The following is a 22,158-nucleotide window of genomic DNA, read 5'->3' on the forward strand; positions in this document are numbered from 1 at the left end:
TGTAATCTGTAAGTTATTTTAAGAATACTTTAATGAATAGATTTTAGTATTTTTTAAATTCTAAAATTTTGTTTTTCTTTTCACTTCCCCTTCCTTCCCCTTATAAGATCATTTCCATGTCTTTGTTGGTGATCTCAGTCCAGAAATTACAACTGAAGATATAAAAGCTGCTTTTGCACCATTTGGAAGAATATCGTAAGTAACAGAAGATAAAGTTAAAATGCTTTTAATTAGGAACACTTTTATATAGAAGTACTTTGAAAATCTATTGTGAATTTTGGACATTAAATTTAACACTGGAATATGATACATTATTACATTGTTTAGGCACTATTCAGGCAGTTAACAGCCAAAGATTGTTTTCTCATTGATAATTAAATCTTTGGTCTTCAGTTATCTTAAAATCCTTTTTCAATTAGCATTAGCTTTTAAGAGGCAAATACTGTACATATATTTTCTTACGTAAGTGTCTTGCTAGCTTGGTCATAATCTTTAGTAAGCTTGTGCTGTGACTAAGGAATTTAGACCTTTTGGGCATTTCTATGATACCATGCATTTTGTGTTAATATATTTTAACAAAAAGAAACCTTAACAGTTCAACCTAAATAGCAGTTATTAAATATTAATTCCCAGGTATTTACCCTTTTGTTGTTACTATTAACAACAATAATAATGCCATTAAGTAATCTTCTGAAGCACTGTCTTGTTTGCATTTGTTAATTACAGTTTAGGCCCTTTGTAAAAAGCTCCCTCAAGGTAGTATTCATCATTAAGAGAACTTTAATTTTTGAAAAGCATGCCATATTAGAGTAAGAATATATCTGATAATATCAATAAGTTGATTATAGCACTTTCTTAGAAGTAACTGTTGAATTTAGAAAACAAATTTTTTAGGATTTCTTGTTACTTAATTATTATTGCTTCAGCTGGAAGAATAGTAAATAGGAAAGCATTAGCTTTGGTTTGGTTTGAACAGACCAACAACAGAGATACAGTGTGAGGAGACAGGAAAGTAAATGCCAGTAGTGTGGGTGATGAATTTTGGGAGTCTTTGAGAAGTTGTAGTTCATTGGTCTGTAGCTTGAAAATGCATAGTGGCCAAGGAATGGCCCATAAGTAAGGGGCCAACTTTAAAGGTGGTTGCAAGATTAGGGTTTGTAAATGGACTCTTCTGTTAGGAGACATTTTCCTTTGTGAGAAATGATTAGGAAAATCAGTGAAGTTCCAACTTCTTGATTTTTTTAAAAATCTGTTACAGGGTGTTAATGATGATTAGCTTGCTTTCAAATATATTGACTGTCAGGTCTTAATCTTTGGCCTCTCATAAATTGTATAAATTTCTATGTAAAATTTTGTGTTTGTTTTCATTTTGGTGTGGAGTATCTTTTTAAGTTTTATACAATTTTCAGAGTAGTCACTGGAACCATGAAAGAATTCAAGAACCCTGATCTAGATCTTTGCTGTTTTGTAGAGAATCCTTTCAGAAATAAGTGATATATTATTTCAAGGCTAACATTTCCTGAAATTTAATTCTAAGAAGAAAAAAATTTTCCAACATTTTAACATATTAAATAGCTATTGATTAAATAAGGTTGGATTTTGATTGAAGTAGCTTTTCTGTTAACATGGGGATTTCAGTTTGAGAATAGATATTGTTTAACAATCGATTAGTTAAATGACATTCAAATTTTAGTGATTTCATGACTTTTTAATCATGGATCAATAATTTCTTTTTGTTAAATGTGTTGGTATCATAATTATAGTCTAGATTTTCATATGGTCAGCCATGATTATTGATGTATACATTATTTTCTCTTGGTAAGGCCTTTAAGTTTTATAATTTTCAGTTGAGATGATGTATAATATCTAAGCTTCAGTCTACCAAGGAGTTAGTGTTCCTAAATTTAAAACAACCATCTTCAGTTGGTAGCATTATTTCCCGATTTTTTTTGTTGTTGTTAAAGGAGATAAGCTAATAACTATATAGTGAAAGAGTCTCATGATAGTGAGATATTCTGTTAGAGATCCTCCAACAGTGCTTGATTTATAAAAGCTGTGTAGTGAATGTTAGCCTACTAAAATATTTAGTATAAAAAAATACAGTACATGTATCCTAACTGATTCAATTTAAACTCTGTTCCTTGAGTTTAGGGTAGTCTAACAAACTTGGTTTAAAAGTGAACCTGCTACCAAAATAAATGCATGTGTACCATATAAATAATTTAATAAGTACTTTTATATTTTAAGAAGTGACTTGAATTAGTTTAACCTTTTCACCACCTCTTTGTCATTTTGACCCTAAACACTTAATAAATCACTCCTCCATTGATCAAATATGCTTATGTATACTTTAATATAAAATTATATTGCATGGCTTTCTGACTTGGGTTTTTGTTGTAAAGTGCCTGTTTTGTTCATGTGTCCTGAGAGAACAAGCATTGTGACATACCTGGCTAACTTTAAAGCAGATTGCCTGTGAAGCACAATTTGAGTCCAATTTTTTGAGGTATGGAGTTTTAGCTATCATGGCTGGGTTTTTTACTCAATCTCAAATAATAGGGCTCTGGTTATTTTGCAGAGTGTCTCTGAAGAATGGACAGAATTGCCCTGGCTAACTACAAGCTACCGTTCACAGTGGATAAATGTTGGCGTGCTTTTTTACTTTCTGACTTTTTAAAATTTTGCTTTAATATCTTGTAGTTTCCAATCAATCTTATATGACTACTATTTTAAAATTCAGTATAAAATCTTTTCTTATATCGTTTAAAACTAAAGTGTGTATCTAGTATTCTTCTTCAATGATTTAGCATTTCTGAAAACATCAAGTTCTCAAAATTTACCCGTAGTCCAAAAGGGGGGTATGGATTGATCTGAGAAAATAAAATAATTTAATTTAGGGAATATACAACTTTTTCATTCTTTTAGTTTCCAGTTTTCTATTTTAATTTCTTAATGTTCAGGTAGCATATAGTGTCAAATAGCAAATTATAAATTGCATGGTTAAAGAAAGCTGTTCATCTAATGTGCCTACAAGTAGTTAAGTAATTTCATGTGAATAGCTGCTTTCACCATGCTTAATATTTAAAAGTTTAAAAACCGTATGAAGTGAGGCAGTTTGTGTACAGTGTATATATTTAAGATGTTATTGATTTGCATGTTTATAGAATTAAGCCTCATTTGCTAATACATGATAAATTTTATAGACTAAAAAGGTAAATTCGCATTAAAGGTTCATTTTAATGAAGATGAAACATGAAAATGAATTGTGTGTGAAATTCTCACTTGATATCCAGAGTGGAGTTTGCAAACCTAAACTTCTGGTTATTTCTGATTTCAGAGATGCCCGAGTGGTAAAAGACATGGCGACAGGAAAATCTAAGGGATATGGCTTTGTCTCCTTTTTCAACAAATGGGTGAGCTCAATAAAAAGTGCATGTGCAGTACTTTAAGAGTAAGAAATGAAAATACTGTTTCAGTTAATCTTTTCTTTCATCTGCTGTTTGTTTGTTTCACTGATAATTAATACCCTCACTAGAGGATATTTTCTTTTTGCTGTTTGGTCGTTTATTCAACTTTTATTTAATGACTGGTATGTGCATGCAAAGTACTGTTAAAATGTTTTCAGAATATAGGAAGTAGAGGTGTTTAAATTATCAGTGAAAGATAGGAATTGAAAGTCTCATATATGTATTTAGTTCATTATCTCCCTGTTTATATTCCCATGATAATTTAAAAGTAGCAAATAAATTGTTCCAGTGGATGGAGACTTTTTTAAATTGTATATTAATGTATTTGAATATTTCTCATCATTTCTTTCAATTCAGCAAATATTTACTGAACACCAATTTGTACGGACTTGAAATTTCTGATTTTTGCAGAGTAAAGGAAAGATAATATAGTTTGTCAAATGAGAGGTGAGAATACGGTATATAAAGAGGGGAAGGCTCAAGTTTAGTGTGACAGCTGGACAAAATCTTCGTTGTGTCCTCCACACAATGTAATACTGTGCGCATCATGTGCAAAGGAAGGGAGCATATATTTGTGTGTGTGGTGTGTGTGTGTTTCTCATGCAGGGTTTCCTGTTTGGGGATAGATAATAAGAGTTAGGCAAATAAGGGACAGAACAGGAAGCCTCTCACTGTATTGTATTATTTGAAGTTTGAACATTATAAATATGTTACAAATTCAAATAAATAATTTTAACTTTTTTAGTGTATAATTCAAGGTTCGAAACAGTTAAATGCAGAGATATTCACACTTCCAAAATTATAGGGGTGAATGGTGGCCCATGCACTAATCTTGGACATACTAATCTTAGTACACACTAAGGTTTCATTTCTGTTGAATCCTACTGTATTGCCTCTATGTTATGACTATTATTTGCCAATGAAAAGTACAGAAACACCATATTTTCTGTGTAAGAGTGCCTTAGAGTAAGCCATTAAAAGCTTCTGATAGTATTAGAATGTATTTTAGAAAGGCTTTTCTTAATTTAGTAAGTGGAATATTTGAAATACTTTATCATTTCTTGATGACTTCACATTAGATTTATGAACATCAGTTATTATACTAGTTCCTTCTGGGTTTTTTAAAAATACATCTGTGTGCAGTGTGCCAAATAATGTCAAACTGTTTTGTTTTTTTCTCATTCCTGTCTACTTATATTGAGACCAATGTCTGGTTATTCCTTAGTTATGAACTCTTACAATCCAGCCAAAAGAGCTTGCAACCATTTTTTGCCCAAAATTTTAAGTCTCTCCCAAGATAACTTCCTGGTCAGCTCCCTGATAAGTCCTGATTATGAAATGCCAGACTGAGGTTAGGACTCTAGATATAAGTATATATTCTAGTCATGACCTTAATTTCTGTGTGAGTGACTTTTGTTTTGTTTTAAGGCAACAGAATCTTTATTGTAGTTTAAAATACATTAAAATATCAAAAAAAAAAGTCTGCCCTAAAAATATTTACATGGCTTGCAAGTTCAAGCAAGAGAATGTAGAATGTACTGTAGTTGTATGGAGTAGCTGTTCACACAGTAACATTGTATCTTGCAATCAGACTGTTTCAATGTGTTATGCAGTATGACTATCATCTTCCTCACATGAAGTGAAAATATCTTCTAAGAAATTAGAAAATCTTGTAAAGAGAGTGGGTAACCCTAAGATGTCAGCAAAAACCCATGTATGAAAGGTTGGAAATAGTAAAGCATATTGGGAGGTGAAAAAGTAAAAGCTCTGCCGTGTGTTTGTCCCATCCACCAAGTATAAGGTTTAGCCTTTCCCTGCTTATCCCCATTTCTCTGCTGTAATTCAGAATCAAACTTCTCAAAAGAGTTGTTTGCATATGCTTCTGCTTGTCTTCCATACACAACCTTAACATTCATACACACCCTAAAAAGTTTTTTTGCCTTTGTTAGTAGCTGTTTTTGTTTTCTACAGCTCCTGTATCAAAGTACCATAAGCTAAATGGCTTAAAGCAACAAAAATTTATTCTCTCAAAGTTCTAGTGGGTGAAAGGCCAAATCAAGGTGTCATCATGGCCATGTTCCCCCTGAAAGCTCTGTGGAAGAATCCTTTGTTCCTTCTTCTTTGTTTCTTGTGGTTGCTAGCAATCCTTGGTGTTCTTGACTTGCAGCTTCATTACTCCAAAATCTGCTTATCTTCACATGGCCCTCTTTCCTCTTTGTGTGTCCACATTGGCTTCTCCTCTTACAAGGATTTTAGATTTAGGACCCACTCTAATCTAGTATGATATGTCTTAAGTAATACATCTGCAAAGACCCTATTTCCAAATAATGTCATAGTCACATTAGGGATGGGGAAGTGGGGTGTTAGGACTAAATATCAAATTAAAGGACAAAATTAAACCCATTATCAGCAGTTAAACATCTCATGGAGTTCAGTCTGGTTAGTGCAGTAAACAATGTTTGTTTCTTTTTAAGAATATGCATTTCACAGTATCTGTGAAGTGCAATAATGTGAAATGTAATAAAAAAAAGTATGCCTATCAAAAAACAAAAGAATATTCATTTCTTTTTTATATGTCTTAAAATTAGTTTTTAACCTTACATTTTCCTGTTCTTTGGTGCTAGGGTAAGCCCACATTTGACATAGCAAAACATTTCCTCTTCAGTCTGCTCTTAAGTTGGCCTGCGTTCTCAGTCTACCAGTACTACTCTTTTCAAGTTTACCTCTTGATTTCTGCTTCCTTGGTTCTGTGACAGAAAACTTTTGTGGGTTCCTTTATCATTGGGTACTCCTTAGTCATCTCAGCTAGCAATTTTTCCTTTACCCAGTTGTCAGATTTTCCTGTTTTTCAGGGCTCTTTGCTAGAATGCTTACTTTTTTATTTTATTTTTTATTAAGGTATCATTGATAGATACTCTTACGAAGGTTTCACATGATCAACATTGTGGTTACTACATTCACCCATATTATCAAGTCCCCCCACCCACCCCATTGTAGTCACTGTCCATCAGCATAGTAAGATGCCACAGAGTCACTACTTGTCTTCTTTGTGTTACACTGTCTTCCCATGACCCACACACCACATGTGCTGATCATAATGCCCTTCAATACCCTTCTTCTTCACTCCCCACCCATTATCCCCCACCCCTCCCCTTTGACAACCATTAGCCCTTTCTTGGGGTCTGTGAGTCTGCTACTGTTTTGTTCCTTCAGTTTCACTTCTTACAGGATGCTTTCTTTTATCTCTTTAGTCTGTTCATGACTCCAAATTTTGTATCTCCAGTTGTTTACGTCTTTGTGCTCCAATTTAATAACAAATGGTTCATCATTTAGATGTCTTGCAGACGTGTCAAACTTAATGTATCTTGCATGGGGCTCTATTTCTTATTCAGACCTGTTCCCCTCCTCCCTCCCAGACACCTCGTTTCTGTAAATGCACTATCGTCCCGACTGCCCAAACAGAAGCCTAGGAGTTACCTTCTTCCTGCCTTTTTACTTACTGTGCATACCCCCTCCCACAATTCTGCTGACTCTTCCTTTAGATTATATCCACTGCCACTGCAGCAGTCCTGGCCACCAGCATGTTTTAAAATCTGGATATTGCATTAGTCTCATAAAGTATGTTTTTACTTTTACTACCCATCTCCTTAAGCCATTCTCCTAGCGCTGAGAATGGCCTCCTTAAAACATAAATCAGATGACAATCTTACACTTGGAATCTTTCATTTTTTTTCCTCTGTCACTCTTATTTTGCTCACTAGATTCCACTGAAACTAGTCATCTGTCACATGCTTCTTTGAGAAGCATACCAATCTCTTTTCAGTATTAACAGACTTGGCAATGCTTTCCCTCTACCAGGTTTTCTTCCCTGGTGTTTTGATTTGATTAATTCCTATTCCTCTCTCTCAGAGAGACCTCCCCTAATCATAATGTCTAAAGTGTGTTTTGTTAGCTTTTTGTTTCTGTCATGGCATCTACCAAAATTTGCAATTGGTTTACTTATCCCCCCAAAAGAATGTAAGCTCCATGGCAGCAGAAACTATGTCTGCCTCATTCACCAGTGTATCCGTAGCCCTTACCCTGCTGCCCAGGACATGATAGCTGTTCAATATTTAGTTGTTGGATGAGTAAAAAAACAAATACTATCATTAACAAGTTTGTTGGATTGTATAAGGTAAGATTTTCATCCATAATAGTCCAACTTGTTAAGCCTTTTAATAGCTATCTCATAAGGATTTGGGGACTCTGGACTTTTTCAGGGGATGAATGTTCCCAAAGTCTGATATCCAAATAAAAGAAAGGTAATTTAAAAGCACCATTGCCTTTTAGGAAAATTACCATACACTGTTTATTTCATAAAACATTTTCATTCAAAAAACATTTGTGAGAAGGAGTTATGCGTTTTCTCTACTGCTAACACTTGTTTAACATCAACTAATAGTGGCTTCTTTGTCATTTTTAATGTTGTATGGAACAGGATGCCGAAAACGCCATTCAACAGATGGGTGGCCAGTGGCTTGGTGGAAGACAAATCAGAACTAACTGGGCAACCCGAAAGCCTCCAGCTCCAAAGAGTACATATGAGTGTAGGTGTATTGGAGAAGAAAAGGAAATGTGGAATTTTGGAGGAAAATACACTAGATTTTAAATGTTAGAGCTGTTCCCGGAGACTTATTGCAGAAATAGATGAGGAGCAAATCAAGACTACTATTCAAAAATGTACTTAGTTTTCATTTTTGTAATTATAAATAATAAATGATAATATCTAATGTCAAGTCTCCTAAATAGAGTATACTGAGTAATTTATTAGACATTCTTGGGGGAGGTTTAATCCTCAAATCAAGTATAATATGTATTATATAAGCATTTTGATTAAGGTAAATTATACTATTACATTAGTATAGTTAATGCTGGTTTTCTCTTAACATTTTATTTAATGAATTAAAAATTATTAAACTTTCTCTTCCCAGCAAACACCAAACAGCTATCATATGATGAGGTTGTAAATCAGTCTAGTCCAAGCAACTGTACTGTATACTGTGGAGGTGTCACTTCTGGGCTAACAGGTATGAGATCTTTACTTACGTGTCATTTTAAGATTATTTTTTTTAAACTGAAAAGGCTAATATTTGTAGATTTTAATATAACTCAAGTGTGGCTCTTGTTTTTTGTCTAACAGAACAAGTAATGCGTCAGACCTTTTCACCATTTGGACAAATAATGGAAATTCGAGTCTTTCCAGATAAAGGATATTCGTTTGTTCGGTAGGTGTGGTTTTTTTTGGGTTTTTTTTTAATGTTTTCTCCGAAATCCTTTCCATACATTTAACTTAGTGGTTTTCTTAAACATTTACTCTGGTTTTAAAGAAATGAAATTTCTCTAATACTTAGCACATTTGCCATTGTTTTTTAATAGCTCCCTCCTTCCAACAAAAGACAATAAAACACCTTTATTAAAAGTACTTGAACTGTAAGATCTTTGGGGGAGGGGAAGCAAAGAAAATATGCCATTTTATTGATTCTTTTATATGAACTGCCTGTTTTACCTCAGGGTTGGCTTGATTTTTTTAAATAGATTTATTCATAAATATTTTAAACAATTTATATTAGTGTTTCTTAATATTTTCAATAGGTTCAATTCTCATGAAAGTGCAGCACATGCAATTGTTTCTGTTAATGGAACTACCATTGAAGGTCATGTGGTGAAATGCTACTGGGGCAAAGAAACTCTTGATATGATAAATCCCGTACAGCAGGTGAGAGGGTTCTTAATTTTGCAGAGTAATTGCTGGGCTAATAATAGGCTATTTTAAAATGAAATTATTGATAATCCTTGTTAATAAGCTTCTAGCTAAAATGTAGTATGTAAGGGCTCTTCCTACGTATATTACAGTTTCAGAGTGGTGGTTCTTGGATTGCAGTGGTGACATGATGAATGTGACTGCCTCAGTTGACTCATGCTCACACAGTGGATTTTAAAGTGCTCCAACAAACCTAACAGGGTAGTAAGTTTTTTCTTAGTACTTGGTATGTTTATTCACATACTATTCGGAGAACTCACAAGCATGCCTGACTAAATTGAAACAAAAGCTGTAACTATTTAGGGTCTTAGCATTTTCTTTCATATTTTGCTGCTTTTGTTTTTCCAGGCAACCTTAGTTGTTCAAACTTGAGCCCACAAAGATTTCTATGAGGGAATTGTAAATGGAATGCCAAGATAGGAGTGAGAAAATCCTATAATGTTTCTTTAGTAAACTAGTACAGGAATAACTACTCTTTATATCTTCCCTATCTAAAGGGAACAGTGATGTGGATACAAAATACACGATACTGAGTTTAACATTTATTCTAGGGCCATTACCTACTGCCTTGCAAAGAGTATGCCTTTTAGAGCATCTCATAGAATTAACAATGGTATAACCTCATTTATTTTTTTGAGTCACATTCTAAATGCTTGTTTATCCTTTCATTTCAGTTATAATGTCCCTGTTTGTTACAGCTAAGTATTTGTGGTATATTAGCACTATATATGTACATATAACTTCAAATAATACTAAATTATCTGTTAAAATTCTACTTAATAGCAGAATCAAATTGGATATCCACAAGCTTATGGCCAGTGGGGCCAGTGGTATGGAAATGCACAGCAGATTGGCCAGTATATGCCTAATGGTTGGCAAGTGCCTGCATATGGAATGTATGGCCAGGCATGGAACCAGCAGGGATTTAAGTAAGCATATTTGATATTTTCCTTTATTATTAGCCTTTGGAAATGTGAAGAACTTAGGAAGAGACTTTAAGTAATTAGTAGATAATATGGTCCTATTTAAAGCAAAGCTTTACTTTAGCATTTGAAGAATGATTTTTAATTTATAGTTTTAAGTGTATCTTTTAAAAAATTTTCCTTGAAGTATGTTGCCTTGGGGTATAACCAGCATTGTAAGATTTTTGGTAATACTTGGTAAGGAGTCAACTATTATTTAAATATGAAAATAAGAGTTTAATAGTTGCTAAGCTTTTACATTACTAATGGTCACTTAGCCATTCTTGGGTACAATTATTTTGATGCTAGTTTTATTCACTATGCTTTTTTCCTTGCACAAAAGCATTATTCATATATTGTTAAGTGAAAGCTTCCTTATATGCCCTTCCTTACATGGGACTTTACTTAAATTTCTGAAAAAGAAACTGGAAATTAAAATATTTTACAGTTTTTATTTGAAAGAATCTTGTATTTGTAATCTTGAAAAATCTTAGGAGCTTACATATGCTAGTAATTGTTTTAATTTCTTCTGTGAGTAAAATCAATGCTGGTCCTTATTGTCTCAAATTGTCAGGTTTCTTTCAGATAGTGACTTGTTCAACGTATATCCGACCCAGATGGACAGTTTCCTTTCTGAGATTAGAAATTACTTCTTTTGAGTTCAGTGGGGATAATGTTTACAAGTTAAGGGTATTTCTTAGTTGTAATTGAACTAACAAAATTAAACTGCACAAATTAAACATATGAGGATGCTGGTGTTAAAGAGAAAAAATTTTTGCCTCTGCTTTCCTGGCATAACAATTATTATATTTAGGCTTAAGAGAAAGTGTTTTTCCCATGTATATGGTACTTGTTCTTTACCTTACATTTTATTTTAATTAGTGGATTTCCCCCTCCCCTCTGCTTCTTTCACATTCTTTACCAGTCAGACACAGTCTTCTGCACCATGGATGGGACCAAATTACGGAGTGCAGCCACCTCCAGGACAGAATGGCAGCATGTTGCCTAATCAGCCTGCAGGGTATCGAGTGGCAGGGTATGAAACCCAGTGAAAAAGGACTCCAGAATATAAAGCCAGTGGCTTGAGGCTACAGGGAGTGTAGTAAAGCTGTTGTTTACTTAAAAGATTTATCAAATCAGTTAGTGCAAATGTCAGATACAGTGTATTTATTTAAAAGATTCATTTTTTAATCATGAAATTATGTATCATCCACATTGTTTTAAAAAGAAACAAGATGCTGGATGTCTGCCAATTTTTGCCTTCATACCTTTTTTGATAAAGTTTCTCAGATCCTTGTTTCAAACACAAATGCAGGGATTGCTGCCACTTTTAAATTAAGAGGCAGAAAATTGCACAATGTTGAACTTTTTTCCACTAAAGTAGTGTGCAGTTCTAGTTTGCATTCCTGATATGGCTTAAAACGTGTAATATAAAGATGTAAAAAAAAAACAAGAAAAACCAAAACTGTGCATAGTCTAGAAGTTTTTTGTAATCTTCAGCTTGTGCACAATTCTGTTTTAGGTTTTTGGGTTTCTTTTTAAAGGTATTGTTGGAACTGTCCTATCTCCACTGTATTCCCTTTGGGATTTTTAAATATAAATTATTAGTTTACATCATTTTTGTATCTACATTTTTTCACAAATTTGTCTTGCCTTATTAAAGTTCTGTAAAATATACTTAAATGTGAAAAATGATGTTCACTTAAATTGAAAACTTTTCTCAGATGGATTGATAATTGCATTCATCTTGTGTTTTATATAAGAAGGTGCCTCAAGAATTTCCTGTTGGATTTGTTTAAAAGGATTTTTATCTTCTATGATAAACTTTGCTGTGTGCCAGGAAATACAAAAACAAAAAATTGTTGCTAAAGAAAATCTTTGAAATGTGATACAGTCTTACGAACCCAAGTTAATTTCATGTGTCAGCTTCTACATTTACATGTATTATTTCACTATGTAAAATGTTTCAACAGTTTAATATTTTGCACAGTTAGCAAACTTTGTATGTCATTTCCTTCATAGAGGTATCATGTGGAGTTGACAGATTTATAAGGTTTTTAGTTGTTTGCATGTGAATAACAAATACATACTTCAGTAGTCTTTGAATATAGTCATCCGCTCTTGTTTTTCAAGAATTTTGAGACACAAAGTTGTATGTAAAGGAATATATTAATTTGCCATTTTCTAGTTATATTTACTCAAAAAGAGTAAAATCAACTTAATATGTACAAATGATAGCTGTGAAACTGTAAAAAATCCTTATGTCAGGCTGGGGGCTCGTTATGAACTCCAAAATTTGCCTGAAGGATCAGCCGGGCAAAGCATTTTTTAAATGTTCAGAGGCCAAAAGATAAACAAACAAAAACAAAAAACCTTAAAATCCTACCTCCTTAAACAGCCTTCAAAGAGAAGAATCCTCAGTGCAATCATTATTTTGATTCTTTTGGTACCTGTTTTCCTGGAGTTCCCAATTTTATTATTTTGGGGTAGCTCCAAGCATTAAGAGGTTTAATCTTTGATGGCATTGTTCTAGTTTAGGACATTTCAGAGTCTCTTAGAAGAGTTGTGGGAGATTTTGTTTTGTTTTCAGTGAAAGTCACAAACTCCCTTCTTCATTGATTGACAAAGAGGAAGAGACCCCAATATACACATTTGGATGGTTGGTTGTTTTTAAGACCTTCAGAGAGCTCCAAGCATTTTACTTAGGAACGGAAAGCCTGTGAAATCTTTAGTTTCCTGGCCTATATCTTCCAAGTAGGAGCAAATGACTAAGCTGGTCTCTAAGCCAATACTCTTATAAACCAGAGCCCAGGAAAGACAGTCCATAAGTATCTCTGGAGCTCAATTCTATGCAGTTATACTGATGTTTCATTAAGTTGTACTTTTAAGTGTTGATACATTAAAAATTGCTTTATAGAAGATGAGTAAATTTTTTAAATACTTGGAAATTTTATTTCCTTATTAACTTACAGATCAGGGCATGCAATCAAAAGCAGCTTAAGTGAAATACTCAATAAAATATCAGGAAGCTATTTTTAGGTTCTTCTGGTTTGTGTTTCTATTTTAGGGCCCTCATTTTCTTATTCAAAAATATTTTATTTCCTATACATCTGTGGACTTCAGGGTAAATTATTGGGCATAAATAATTTAATCTAGCAAAAATATAGTTTTTCTTTCATTTTGACTATCTCAAGTAATAACATTTTTTATTAGCCAGTATATTTTCTTACTGCACAAATCTTAAAATGTACAATGACTACTTTTTTGAGAAGAAAGTGGTTTTACTCAAAAGATTACTACTGAACATATCAGGAACATTGCTAACTTTGATTTAAATTTTATTCTTAATGTTAAATCATTTAAAGATTTTTCAGTCTAAATCATACTGGTATTAGTATCAGGTAAGGAAATTAAAGTTTTAAATATGGTTTCATTCTCTGCAATATGCAATCAGATTTTACTTTAAAATATATCTGGTACTGTAAAGAACATGAACTGATTGATACTTAATGAGTCATGAATACAGTATTCTTTGCCCTGACTGTTTGGATATTAAAGTTCCTTTATGTTTTCTATAACCTGTGGGATTTCTTGCAGTGTGAGAGAGATTGTGTGTCAGAGATTATTTTTTCATTTTGATCTAGCCATATTGTTATATTCACTCAGGTATTAGATTTTTTTTTAAATCTTATTCCAGAACCATGGTTTGTATGGGGTTACTACTTAATACAAAAAAGCATTGGCATTCTATAGATTTAACTCATTTTGAAACCAGTATCATTTTATTTATTGATATGCTCTCCCTGTTGAAAATGAGATTCACATTCTAGTTTTATTCTTTTGTTTGTTCCCTGTGCTCTCTAATCTTTTGTAGTGTGTTAAGAGTTCTGCTACATGTGAGAAGGCAATTGATTAGGTTTACTAAATGCTATAGGGTGCTTTTGAGGTTAGATTTTAATTGGAAAATAAAGTCTGTTTATAGGAAATAAAAAGCAAAACCTTTCAATGAAAGAGTGATGATTCATAAAAAATTATAATAATTTTTTGTAGAGGGTTGTTACATTTTTTCCAGTCACTACATTTTGACTGTTGTGTGTAGAACTTGAAAAACATACCTCTAAAACAATAGATTATAATTTAAGAGCCTTAACAAAATGTATGTGAATGTGTCTTCAATTGAATAGTATTTTATAATGTGGCTTCTAAAATTGGAGGCTGAAGTTAATCTCATAATAATTCAACCAAAAAAGAAAAAAGTAGAAATCTAACTCAGGGTTACTAGGCTAGGGTGAGATGCTGTACAAAAAATAGGGATCAAGCACAATTTTAATTGCTGGATAAATTACATTCCCTAGCTCCTTATCCTTGTTCAACTCTAAAATACCATCAGTCATACTTACATACACCAGGCAGGGTTTGGAGGATCCTTCTCTGGAAAACCTAAACAACTCGAGAGAAAAATGAGATGTTGACATATGAGGATCCTCACCAAAAAGCCAGCTGGCCACCAGTCCCCCTCAGGGGAGTCTGCCAATCAGTAAGCCCTACACAATCTTCCAAACCAGGTTTTTATTGCTTCACTTTTAAAGACAGCCAAAAGTCACCAGAAATTGAGAAAAATTTTGTGAAAGATGTATCTATCTAGACTAAAACTAACTTTAAATCAGAAAACCTGAGATGAAAGAAGATACTTAAGAAATCACAACAGGATACTAGTAAAATGTCAGAACAAGAAATTAAAATAAAAAATTCAGTGAGAATGTTAAAAGATAAGGAAATGTTCTAGAACAGAAATCGAAAGTGGAGAGGAAAAAATAAGGATCAATTCAGGAGTCTTAATATACAACCAGTAGTTCCTGGAAGAGAACTGAGAAAATGGGAGTGGTGGAGTTTATTAAAAGACAGGAAAATTTCCCTGAAGAGCGTTAAGATTGAAAAAAGGCTATTATTGAATTAACACACTAAATACATCAGACTCGTGTGAAGGTATACCACCATGAAATTGAAGCATCTCTTCCCTGAATTATTGTATTTCCTAGCTACATTTGCTTCATTCGAATTTTAAATTGTACATTGGAATGTTGGTATGTTTCATAATGAGAATATTCTAAAATTTACCAAATAGCAAAAGGATTGAGAATAATACTCAGTAGCAACTTTGGAAACCAGGGACAAATAGGGTACCACCCTCAAAAGTTTGAATGAATTATATACCCAATTACACTGTCATGGGTGACAATAAAGATTTGTAGACATGCAAATTCTGAAATTTTCTTCCCATTCACTGGTTCTCAACTACTGGATAAACTCCTGTCAAAACAAGAGTAAATTTAAAAATTGTAGTGTTTAGAAATAGTATCCAACACAAGAGTGAGATAAAGGGAAATCCTAGGATAGCAGCTGTGAAGTGACCTGGCAGTCAATCCAGGTGGGTGGTCAGTGCGCTAGACTAGATTATCTGACATGTTGGGCTACGTAGATAATCAGAATGGGACATTTTACAGACCTGTGGAGGATGTGAGAAGATGCAAATACTTGGAAGATAAGAGTTGTATGAGAAAGGAAATGTTCCGTTTCCTGAGCCAAGTACATCCACTAAGATATATTTTAGGGGTTTTCCTGAATTATAATCTTAAGTATTTGTACTATTGCACTGCTTTGGTTTTCTTTGGCAACTCGAGTTGTATGTTGGATTTCTCCTTCCTGGCATTTGCTTCTGTCACTGGTGGTTTTTACCTTTTTGGTTGCTTTTCTCACTTCTAATATCTTCAACATGCTTCCTGTGGTATCCAGACTTGCTTGTGTTCCTTTTTAGTCTTCATTTCTGGAGTAATACTGTCTTTTCCTGTTGACTAAGTTCTACCAATTTCTGTTTCACTTCAGAGACATCTCTTCCCTGAATTCTTACATTTCTTAGCTGCATTTGCTTCATTAGAATTTTAAAGTTCACACTGGAATGTTGGTAGATCATTTTCAGCTGCTTTGTGGGAACAGTTTTCTTGTGAGTTTTCTCCAGGAAAACTAGGTAAGTTTTGCTCTCTTCCACATTTTTAATTAGAGTATCTTTGTACAAATGCTGTGGTTATTCCTTTCTGTTTATTCATATTTGAACCACTTGGATTTCAGAGCAAATACCAGCAGGAGGATGAAGGGGAAGGGACCCTGTCCAGATTTCTCACTCCCTTTGTGGCTACAATGAATTGTGTCGTCAAAAGCATAGCCATGGGGCCTCTCTCTTGGGATGTGACCTTATTCAGAAGTACTGTGCCATGTCCGAGCTCCCTTGGTTCCTTCATCTGCTATGTTAGTCCTGCCTTTCAAGGAGGTCCCCTAACTTGCTTTCTGAAAAATGTCACGTCTGAACCCTGTAGGTATTTGATACTACCTTCCTTCCCTACCTGTCTCGGCACTTACACACTTGTTCAGTCCCCCAGCAGGCTCCACTCAGGGTTTGACTCTCAATGAATATTTGCAGGTGATTTCTGAGATCTGTCACCACCAACCCCCTTTTCATGCCCTTTTTCCACAGTACACTCTTGGCTTTCCATCCAGTACCAAACATCCATTAAATGTGGAACTTGTTAATTTTCTCTGCTTCCCTAATTTCACTTAAGGTACTATTTGTAGGGGTCAGTGGTCATGTTTTCCTTGTTTATTTCTGTGATTTCTAGAAGAAGTGAAAAGGTCCAAAATGAGGCTGCTAACATGTTATCTATCAGAATCAGAAGCCTAAAGGAATCTTAATATGCAAATCTGATCATTAGACACACACACACACCCCATTTGAAAATCTTTGCTTCAAATTATATTTAGGATATAAATATCTAAAATCTTTAATATGGCCTGATGCCTTCTAAAGTTCAGTCTGTACTTATCCACCTTCACAGCAAGTCATTCTCCACTCTCCCATAAACCCTTCTGCTCCATGCTCATCTTTCAGCTTCTTGGGTAAGTATATAGTTTATTATCAGTCATGATCCAGTTAGGATGCAGAGATCAACACTAAAATTTGAGAAGGGAAATGTTAATACAAGTAGCTAAATAATAAAAGGTGGTTAACTATTAAAAGGGGTAAAACAAGAACTCAAAGGGATCAAGAAGTTGCATGTACAAATGCAAGCTGTTATTACTTACAGACAAAATAGACAATGAAAGAAGGGTTTAGGTGAGCCCTGAGATTCTTATCACTTCCAGAAGGGCTTGATTACCACAGGAATGTGCAGCCTGGTAAAGTGACATGCCAAAGAGCATGGACAGGCTGGAGCTCATAGAAATGGTCCACCCAGTGGGGAAACAGCTAATGTTGCCAGATTTAGCAAATAAAAATCCCAGATACTCAAATGATTTCACTTATCTGTGGAGTATAACAACAAAGCAAAAACTGAAGGAACAAAACAGCAGCAGACTCACAGAACCCAAGAATGGACTAACAGTTACCAAAGGGAAAGGGACTGGGGAGGGTGGGTGGGAAAGGAGAGATAAGGGGGAAAATGGGGCATTACGATTAACATACAATGTGGGGGTGGGAGGGACATGGGAAAGGCAGTATATATAGAGAAGACAAGTAGTGATTCTCTAGCATCTTACTATGCTGATGGACGGTGACTGTAATGGGATATGTGGGTGGGACTTGATAATGGGCAGAGTCTAGTAACCATGTCGCTCATGTAATTGTAGATTAATGATACCAAAATTTTTAAAAAAATTACAAATCCCAGATAAGGAACCTACACTGAAAATTAATTGAAATTCAAACGTAACTGGGTGTCCTGTATTTTGTCAATCCTCGAGACAGCTGCAGGCTGGGGCAGGTGGGGAGTGTAGCCTGGGGATACTGCTGGGGCAGGTCCCAAGGACCACTAAGAGGAGTCCACTGGATCTTCCATACACTCATCCACTGGCTCCCAAGCTGAATAAAAAGAGGAGAGCACCAGAACCCAAAAGGAAAGTGCCTTCCCATCACTATCACCTTGCATCATTCCCCCAGTGCCCTCTGTTGACAAAGCCTGACACTGAGCCCTCTGGCAAAGGGGGGGTGGATTGGGGGACTGAAAGACTCCCGCCACCTTTGCCACCTGAATACCTTTTGCCTGCTCTGTCTTCAAGTCTCCAGTGTCACTTCCTTTAAAATCAGCCTCTCAAACCATCTTAGACTTTATAGCATTTGCCATTATTTTAAATTATGTGGTTATATCTTTAAAACCTATGTTCCCCACTAAAAACTTGACTCTTTAATGCTGTATATATCCAGTGTTATGGTAATAGTAGGTGCTCAGTACATTTCTGTTGAATTAATCAGTTTTTATCCCAAACAATCTGGTTTTAACCAAACAGCTTTCTACCATGTGCTGAGAGTAACACCAGCTAGAGAACTGGGTGTGAAGTGGTAGAAGTTAAAATAGTAGGATCAAATCAAGGCCAATTCTTTATGCTATGCCAAGTAAATTGAATTTTTTTATCCTAAAAGTCTAGGGAGCCATTGAACTAATTTGTGTTTAGTCAAGAGGTCTAGGTTCCTGGCTTGCACGATTCAGTGGGTGGTGGGGCTAGTTACTGGGATGGGAAACAGAAAAGGAGCAAGTTGTGAGTGTAAGAATAGAAATTAGTGAAAAGGCAGGAGACGAGAGCTAATGAGTTCCATCTTTCAGAATGTGGAGCTTGGACACGTGACATTTAGGTAGAAATACCCAGTAGGTAATGAAAGAATTTAGAAGGGAGATCAAAGCTGGATATAAAGAGAAGTCGTCAACATATAGGTTCAACCTGTGGAGTGAAAACCACCCAGAGAGATCAGCTAGAGTGAAAAGAGGACTGAGGACAGAACTCTTAGGTTCCTTAGTGTTTAAAGGGGCAGGGCAGAGAAGCTTGCAAAGGAGAATGAGAAAGAACTGCGTGACTGGTGAGAGAAACAGGGAGTGTGATGTCGCAGATTGTCAGGGAGGAAAACATAGAGGAAAAAATACGAAAGTCGGGGGGAGCCCACTGCATTTAGCAGTAAGGAAGTAATTAGTGATGAAGCATTAGTGAAGTAGTGGGAGCATAATGTGGACTGTGGTGGGCTAAGGAAGGGAGTACAGCTAGTGCAGGCTGCCTTCCCAGGTCACTTAGCAATAAGGAGAAAAAAGGAGAGGGGTCTAAGAAAGCAATTTTTTAAAATCTCAATACAATGAACTATGAATAAATCACAAAAGTAAATGGCCACACACACAAAAAAAAAACCAACCATTTGGAAATACAAAACATTAGCTTTTTATATAAAAAATTGGAACTACAGCTAAAGTGCATTTTTGTGCATGTTTATGCTGTTTCTTTAGGATACTTAGAAATTGATGGGATATAGAAATGTTATCTGTAAAAATTGTATTACATATTGTCAAAAAGCCCTCTTAAAAGGCTGTACCATTTTATTTTATACACTCCAATAATGTCAAAAAGCTCTCATTTCCCCCTGCCTTTACTGATGCTGATTTATTAGCCTTTTATTTTTACCAATCTGATGCATGTAAAATGATCTCTTTAATTAATTTCTCTGTTTTCAAGTAAAGTTAATGATTTTTCCATGGTAATTGGTGGGTTGTATTTATTTTCTGTGATATATCTGTTCATATCCTGTGTCCATTTTTTGATTAGATTGTTTAATTTTTATCGGTTAGTAGGAATCCTATATGTAGTTTGGATATTCATAAATCCTCTCGAAGAATGTATCCTACACCCAGGCACCTCAGGATTACCTCAGATTAAAATCATCAACTGGGATATCACAATCAAAATCTACCAAGTACATGAAGAAACAAGATCCTACAAGGGATTCAACAGAAATAAACGGCAGAAATTGACCTCCGAAGACTTCAGACATCAAAATAGCCATATATTGAATATGTAATAACTATATATCTTTACAAATAAAAGATGCAGTAAAAATATGAGCAATGAAGAAATATTGAATGAATAGACAGAATTTTAAAAAACAATTAGAACCTCTGGAAATTAAGAATACAATAGCAAAAATTAAAAATTCAGTGGACTGGACCAACTAAACTAAATTAGATGCAGCTGAAGTAGTCTGTAAATAGAACCAGTACAGAGACAAGAGGTTAGAAAATATGAAGGCAGTATGGAGAATAGAATGAGAAATCTAAAATACATTTAAACTGGAGTTCCATAGAGAAAATAATTTGCAGGGGGCAATATTTGAAGAGATAATGACTTGAGAATTTCCCAGAATTCTTAAAAGGTAGGAATTCTCATATTCAAGAACCACACTGAATCCCAAGAAGGATAAAATGAAGTCCATCTTAATACATAATCAAGTTGCAGATTATCAAAGATCTTAAAAACAGCAGCAAGGGAAAAATATATACTACTATGACAGACTGACACAAGCCACAATTCAGTGGGATATCTTAAATATGCTGAAAGAAACCACTAACCTAAAACAATAACATAAGATGCATATGAAATAGAAAAAGAAAAGCTGAAGAGAATTTACCAGCAGTAAGTTAATGAAGTAAAGCATATATTTCAGAAAGAAAAGCCCAGAACAAAGATCCGACCTCAAAAAGGATAAGCAAAAAATTTATACATACATAAATAGATACAAGAATAGTACCTCTTTCTAAGAGGACTAACTGGATAATAATATATGTGATATGAAAAGTAAAATGTTCTAAGATCACTTTTTTTAGGAGAATGAAATATTTATTAGCCTTAGTGTTGAGTTAAAAGGATTTTCACTAACAGAATAGAAATAGAGCATGTAACTTCCAATAAAATAACAGGATAAGAAATCTTAGAAGTCAAAGAAAGGAACAGAGAAAGCCAAACAAATCACAGAAGTAGATGGGAGGAATAATTCCAAATAGATTAGTAAGCAATACAAATGTAAGTGGACTAAGCTAGTAAGACATTGTCTGATTGCATTTTTTAAATCTAGATGTGCTGCTTGTAAGTAACATCTCAAACAAAAATACATGCCAGGAAACCCTAAACAAAGCTGACTTCTTATAGCAAACAAAATACACACACACCTGTTCTCAAGCACCTATGGAATACTTAAAATACTGGTTTAAAAAGATAGGGGCAGACATAAACATGAACAACTTCATAAACATCTCGGGCAAGGGAAACAAAAGCAAAAATGAACAAGTGGGACTATATCAAGCTGCAAAGCTTCTGTACAGCAAAGAACACCACCAATAGAACAAAAAGGCATCCTACAATATGGGAGAATATATTCATAAATGACAGATCCGATAAAGGGTTGACATCCAAAATATATAAAGAGCTCACACACCTCAACAAACAAAAAGCAAATAATCCAATTAAAAAATGGGCAGAGGAGCTGAACAGACAGTTCTCCAAAGAAGATATTCAGATGGCCAACAGGTAGATGGAAAGATGCTCCACATCGCTAGTCATCAGATAAATGCAAATTAAAACCACAATGAGATATCACCTCACACCAGTAAGGATCGCCACCATCCAAAAGACAAACAACAACAAATGTTGGCAAGGTTGTGGAGAAAGGGGAACCCTCCTACCCTGCTGGTGGGAATGTAAATTAGTTCAACCATTGTGGAAAGCAGTATGGAGGTTCCTCAAAAAGCTCAAAATAGAAATACCATTTGACCCAGGAATTCCACTCCTAGGAATTTACCTTAAGAATGCAGCATCCCAGTTTGAAAAAGACAGATGCACCCCTATGTTTATCACAGCACTATTTACGATAGCCAAGAATTGGAAGCAACCTAAGTGTCCATCAGTAGATGAATGGAAAAAGATGTGGTACATATACGCAATGGAATATTATTCAGCCATAAGAAGAAAACAAATCCTACCATTTGCAATAACATGGATGGAGCTAAAGGGTATTATGCTCAGTGAAAAAGCCAGGCAGAGAAAGACAAGAATCAAATGATTTCACTCACCT

At 34.6% G+C, this 22,158-nt stretch overlaps 1 protein-coding gene across 17 annotated transcripts in view; it reads left to right on the forward strand.

Annotated features, from left to right (window-relative positions):
* TIA1 (TIA1 cytotoxic granule associated RNA binding protein) overlaps positions 1-20,155 on the forward strand; it is a 32,673-nt gene extending 12,518 nt beyond the window's left edge. For 4 of the 17 annotated variants that reach the window (XM_017648879.3, XM_036998015.2, XM_017648876.3 and 1 more), the window contains 8 exons: positions 108-195; positions 3,338-3,413; positions 7,945-8,053; positions 8,438-8,533; positions 8,647-8,731; positions 9,099-9,222; positions 10,051-10,196; positions 11,155-14,240. In XM_017648879.3, the coding sequence (XP_017504368.1) occupies positions 108-195; positions 3,338-3,413; positions 7,945-8,053; positions 8,438-8,533; positions 8,647-8,731; positions 9,099-9,222; positions 10,051-10,196; positions 11,155-11,281 (851 nt within the window). In that variant the 3' untranslated portion in view covers positions 11,282-14,240. The other 13 variants (XM_036998013.2, XM_017648877.3, XR_005055863.2 and 10 more) reach the window with 12 other exon arrangements.
* The last annotated feature ends 2,003 nt before the right edge of the window (positions 20,156-22,158 follow it).

This window comes from Manis javanica, chromosome 1 (assembly GCF_040802235.1).
Source record: "Manis javanica isolate MJ-LG chromosome 1, MJ_LKY, whole genome shotgun sequence".
Taxonomy (NCBI): Eukaryota; Metazoa; Chordata; class Mammalia; order Pholidota; family Manidae; genus Manis; species Manis javanica.